The sequence below is a fragment of the Citrus clementina genome, unplaced genomic scaffold (genome assembly GCF_000493195.1).
Source record: "Citrus clementina cultivar Clemenules unplaced genomic scaffold, Citrus_clementina_v1.0 scaffold_8, whole genome shotgun sequence".
NCBI lineage: Eukaryota > Viridiplantae > Streptophyta > Magnoliopsida > Sapindales > Rutaceae > Citrus > Citrus x clementina.
Genome location: NW_006262022.1, coordinates 2632895 through 2639185, shown reverse-complemented (window position 1 = coordinate 2639185; position 6291 = coordinate 2632895). Strand labels below are relative to the sequence as shown.

At 38.2% G+C, this 6291-nt stretch overlaps 1 protein-coding gene across 1 annotated transcript; it reads right to left on the bottom strand.

Moving 5' to 3' along the window:
* Nucleotides 1-740: 740 nt before the first annotated feature.
* LOC18034549 (receptor protein kinase-like protein At4g34220) lies at nucleotides 741-5168 on the bottom strand. Its single transcript, XM_006422875.2, has 2 exons — nucleotides 3092-5168; nucleotides 741-1619 (listed from the first exon to the last, which is right to left on the bottom strand). The coding sequence occupies exons 1-2, from the start codon at nucleotides 4791-4793 to the stop codon at nucleotides 943-945; spliced, it is 2379 nt and encodes a 792-aa protein (XP_006422938.1). The 5' UTR covers nucleotides 4794-5168; the 3' UTR covers nucleotides 741-942.
* Nucleotides 5169-6291: the final 1123 nt, after the last annotated feature.

Below are 6291 nucleotides of genomic sequence, written 5' to 3'. Positions count from 1 at the left end.
CTAACGAATTTAAATCCTCTCCTAATCTCACTAACTGATGAGTTTAGTAACTAATGTCATGAAGTAGTTAAGAAATTAATCTCAACCACACAATGGTGTAGTAGCCATATGTCATTGAATCCTCTAAACCTTAAAAGAAAAATTACATTAATGTTTAATTAACCTATCTACTCCTATGATAAAGCTAACCCCAACTACACCATCATCAGATTTAAGAAAGACTAACTTATACATGGTTTATTTTATAATAAAGAGACATAGAGAAAGCATAAAGAAATTCACCGTCTCTTTCTCTATCCATCCTCTATCATTTTCTTCATTATTTCTCTCGATTTTCTCTCAACTTTCTTTACTCTTAGCATTTTTTATAATAAAATAGAGCCATGCAACAAGACAAAAGAATGGTCAAGAAGACAATTGTCACTTCACCAAACTCGAAGAGTCTCGGAGAACATTTCTTTGGCAATTAATTAAAAACAAAGCCCTAATCTAACATTTATTTCTCCTAATATTTTTTTTATCTTAACTACCATATATTATGGGGAGGGCCCTAATTGTGGAAGACACCTTTAAACATGTATCACAACTCAGACTAGAAGTTCCCGCTCGAACCGGGAGGCACATGTTCTCCCAACAAAGACGACTTCCCTGCGACTCGAACTGGAAAACAAACTTAGTCAAGCCACTTAAGAGGACTCCATTGTCAGTGAAGCCTAACACTTTGTTAGTTATTTCTCCTAATATTTAACATACATAACAATGACATTTCATTAATCATTCAAACCATACAGCAATTAACTTCTCATTCTCAATTATCAACATATGTTGCATTTCTCTCTCCCGGCTTTTTATGCAACATGCAAGTCAACAAAACTAAAGATACCAAAACCACTTTAATCCAACAAAATACACTTTACTGGGACCCAAACACATCATTAGCAATTAGCATGGGATTATCTTTTCCAGGATTTGAGCTGCTTCTTTCATGGAAGGTCTCTTTTGCGGCACAAAAGATGCACAACGGAACCCTAACTTAAAACAAGCCAACATGGCATCCTCCCTGCTCTCCACGTCACCCCTAATAGTCACGTCAGCCATCCTCAAAACCCTAAGCTTCTCCTCCGAAGCTGAATTAACAGTACCGTATTGATCCAACTCCCGTTCTGATAAAACTCTCCCTGTTAGAAGCTCAAGCAAAACAATCCCAAACGAATACACATCCCACTTAGGGCTTGGCTTGAGGGTCTTTAACAACTCTGGCGCCTGGTAAAGCGACATCGAGGCCCCGGATGACCCGGCGGGGGCATACGGGCTCGAACTAGTAGTTGCATGTTGGTCTTGATGAGGGGTGGACTTTTGACTGCCGAAAAGCCGGGATGATGAATTGCTTTCTTTGTAGCTCGTGTTGTTGCTGAAGCGAATGTTGGTGGAAACAAGGCTATCTAAACCAAAATCGCCTATCACGGGTTCCATTTCTGAGTTTAAGAGAATGTTACTGGGTTTAATGTTGCCATGTACGTGTTTCTTCTCGTGAATGTAGGCTAGTCCTCGAGCTACTCCTCTTGCTATCTTGAGCCTCACTTCGAGAGGTAGATGCAACGGCGACGAGCTTGGTTTCCCTGAAATTCAGAAATCAAAATTAGCATTGCATCACTATGCATGGTAGTGAAATGATAAAATAACTAGATAAATAACTGCTTAACAGATAGTAGTTTTTCAAATAATGTTACCTCATATGCTGGGTAAGTTAAAAATACGAAACTTTGTATATTTGAATATGACTAAGGGATTGAATTTCAAAACTTTTTTGTCTTAATTTGCTTTTTTCTAATTATGTCTGATTTTCAGATATTTATAGACAATTAGAAAAAAGTGAACTTATGTGACTTTTATCTAAATAAAAAGTAAATACTGTATCCTAAAAATATTCCTATTAAATATAATTGTTTCCTAAACTTATTCGTTTTGATTTATAAAGACGTAAATGTCAAATAACTATATTTAAAATATTTTTAATTTATAAAAATAAATAAGATACTACTTATATGAAAATATCAAAAGAACAAAAATAAATATACTATTTAAACATTTGTATTCCGACTCATTTACACTTCAGCCGAATTAAAACATATTCAAAAGAGTTTTAGTGTGTGTGTGTGTAAGCTATGTATGATGTGGTCCATATGCCATAGGCATACGCCGCAACAGAAGACCTATCATGAACAAAAATTTTCCGCCACCAATTTTGAGAATTGGTGCACATAGAATAAAGGTAAATCATCATATCATATTTTATCTGAAATAATATAAAAATTACAAAATTTATTTGTTTGTTTAATAGGATAAAATATGGTCGGTGTAATCGTATTTCAATTTATTTTAACCAAACAAATCTAAAATTATCTCAAAACAAAACATATACCACAGCCACAAGCAAAAGTTAACACGGGCCCGAGAAGCTGTCTGCTCAGATAAAAAAAATAGACGTGGATTTCAAAAATCTGTGACCCAGACCCAGACGCAGACAGCCACTCAGCGGCAGCGCTCTCCTCGCGAAAACGACATACACTTGTGACGTATTATGCGTTTTCTATGGATTTCCCTCTTTATTGAGTCTTACTACCGTGCTTCGCGGGGCTACAAGACTTTAGCTACAAGGCGCCTAATCAAACGTTTTGACTCATCAAGCCCACGAACTGAAGCAATCTAACGGTGTTATATCTCTGAAAGTACTAGAAAAGATTACTGCATTAACCTACTAAGCACATAGATCAGGTATCAAATCATGTTCTTTGGATAATAGCAAATTTAGATCTAAAAATTTCACTGATAAAAAGCGTCAGAAAAAAATTAATTAATTATATAAAACGCAATTTATTAAATTTTATGCCTATATTTAATTTATAAAACTTTTTGACTCCGTGACTGAATGACTGCAGAAACGAATCCAGACGATGGAGTGGTATATGTTAGCAAAAAGGACCAAGTAATGCTAACGTGTACCAAAAGGATGTATTATAGTAAAAAAGAGATGAAATTTGCTAGCATGCGCTGCAGAAGAGAAACCGGGAGCAGAAAGGTGAAAACTTACTGAAACTGAAGCTAGCAAGGCAGCCATTGGAGACGTAGTCATGGATAAGAAGCTTCTCTTCATCTTCCCAGTAAAACCCACGAAGCTTAACCAAATTGGGATGCTTTAGTTTAGCAATGGCCTTCACTTGGCTCTCCAAATCCTTGAGTCTCTCAAAACAAGTCTCCCCAATTCTTCTCACAGCTAAAGTAGTTCCATCTGCCAGCACGGCTTTGTACACAATGCTGGAGCTGCTCGTGCCCAGAATGTAAGCCGATGCTTTGAACAATGTCTCCACTTCCAGCTCTGTCTCCCCATCAACTGTCACCAACGTGCCTGAAGCTCCCCTTTTGCTCTCTTGCTGCTGAACAACATTCGCATGATCTTCGTATTCGTTGTTGCCGCCGTCTTGGTCACTATCAGAGCTTGTGTTAGCATCCGATGTCTCCTCTCCTTTTATCATTTTCAAGCACGACCATGTTGCATGTTCTGTTTTTGTCACTGTGGTGACTGCTTCAACTGGCTGTTTCTTCTCTGGCTTTGCTGATGAGCTTGTATCCATTACTGATTTGTCTAGAGCTTTGCGCTTCTTGAGTTGATAAACGTAAAAGACGATGAAAGCAAGAAGGCCTATACCTGCTAAATCCGCCACAGCAATGGCCGCTATAGTGCCTGGTTTTAGCCCAGGTCTTTGATTTTGTGCCCCAGTTGCTGCTGCTGGGGATGAGTTTGTGACTGGGACCGAGTCTATTGACTTTGGAATCACAGCAATAGCTGGCGACGTAGTGGTTGAAACATTTGGTGGTGTTGATAGAGTTGAAGGTATTGAACAAAGATTCTTTAACGGCTTCCCACAAAGCTCAACGTTTCCTGAAAACGACTCCATTCTTTGATTAACCAACGGCAAAGCCCCTGGTATAGCTCCAGTTAAGTTGTTGAATGACAAATCGATGGTGACATTTTGTGGGATTCTTTTGGCAAATTCCGGAGATATCGAACCTGAGATCTTGTTGTAAGATAAGTTCAAGTACCGCAAATTGCCACCACCAAAATCTAAAGGAAGCGACCCGTTAAAAAGGTTGGACGAGAGGTCCAAAACCTCAACTGAAGTGAACCCGCTAGGGATGCTACCAGAAAAATAATTACTCCTCAGGGAAACAACTGTTAGGCTCTTTACGGCTGTCAAATTTCTAGGCACTTTCCCAGCTAATGCATTAACGGAAAGATTCAAGAGCTGCAGGCGGGGTATTTGACCAATAAGGTCTGGTAGCTCACCGGAGATGGCATTGTTAGAGAGAGACAGCACCTGTAGCTCAGTGGCACTGAAGATTGAGAGTGGGAGTGACCCGTTGAAGAAGTTGTTGGAGAGATCGAGATGGCGAAGGTGTTGAATGAGGCCTAAATCTTTGGTGACCGAGCCTAGAAGCTGGCTGTTGGGGAGGATCAAGCTGATGACTCTGAACATGTCTGGTGACCCTGGGATGGTGGTGGCGTCAATTTGTGTGCATGTGACTCCAGTCCATGAACATGGAGTTGCATCGTCGTAGTTCCAGTTTTGCAAGACTGATAAAGGGTCGCTGAGGATTGAGTATTTGAAGGAAAGTAAAAGAACGCCATCTGTGTTAAGACCAAATGAAGGAACTAGATGAAGAAAAACGAAAGCAAAGAGAATGAAACCCATTGTTCCCTTAACTGACTGACGATTCTGCAACTTCCAGTACATAGTACCTACATATTCATAGTGGGGAAAGAGAGGAGAAGGGAGAGGGTGACCAAATCAATTGCAAGGTTGGAAGTTGTTCAGGTGACCAAAAGGAAGGCAAAAGCTAGAGCTAGAGCTAACTGACTCTTTTGTTAATGTGAAAGAGGCTGCAGCTGCACTGACTTTCCGTGGAGTTGTTGTAATGAATGAAGTGAGAGCTTAGAAGTGGTACTAGAAAAAGATAATTAATGAATATGGGGCGTCTGCAGGACGGTGAGTCCTGCCAATACTCACTTTACTTTTGGGGAGAAAAAAAAAAAAATACATAAAATTTGGAAGACAGAGCAGACAGGAATCTCATGTCTACTCTACTACAGTACTACAAGACACCCAAGTGAGTTGGAGCCCATCATCACATCCCCTCCAAGAAGATCCAAGTTCAATCAGATCATTTTGTTTTTACTTTGATCCAATGGTTTTTGCTGGTACCCCCCCCCCCCCCCCCCCCGGCCCCCCGTTTTCACTTTTTACCGTAGGTGAAAAATTCTAAAGACATTGCTTACTAATAAGGTAGAAAATTTTCCTTCAAATATGTCAGAAAAGATTAGTTCATTTGAGTCTTGATATTTATATAACAGCTAATAATCCTTTAGTTAAATTAGATGATACCTCTTTTCTTTAATTTTAAGGTAGAGTGTTCGAGTCTTCTTAATAATTGTTGAGAGTTTATTTCATTAAATTTTTTATACTGGATTTCAGTAGCTACATGTAGAGATATAGAAGAAGGTGATTCATGTTTAACTACAACTTGGGGATAGCTCTAAGATCATTGCAGCTAAGGACCACAATGGGAGTGAAAAGGCCAAGAGTAGACCAATTTTGACTAACTCAAGTCCATACATGTGATATTTGGCTTCTACCCAAGGATGGAAAAATGAACATCAAAACATAAGATTTGGATATCTTGCATTGGATTTGTAGAAAGGTGTCTTTCATATTTGAACTTAATTGATATATGCAATTTACAAATTAATATACAGTGTATAATCAAGTTTTGTTCTCCTCTTTTTCAAATGAGATCATGGTTGGATCAAATTGGTTCCAAGAATGTTAATTTTGAATGATTGGATCAAGTCTCTACTCCAGAGTGAAATTTACCTCCTTTTTTAATCTTTTCCAATAAAAATAAAAAAATTAGCAAGAATGAAAAACCAATTCAGCTCAAATTAATTGAATTGAATCGAATCTTTGTGATACGATCTAATTTCACCACTCAAGAAAAGATACTGGACCCACTAATGGTTTTGTCATGCCACCAAAACAACTCAACTACCAAACAAAACTGATTCTCAACACCTGAACCTGTAATCTCTTATTGTAATCTGAAAATTTCTTTGAAAATGGCTGTAATTTGATCTTGTCTTAGTTTAATAATTATCGTCATGATTAAAAGAAAGCAGGATTATATGGGCAATTCCAAAATTAAAGTTAATGTTTCTGGTTTGACTGCTTTTATTTG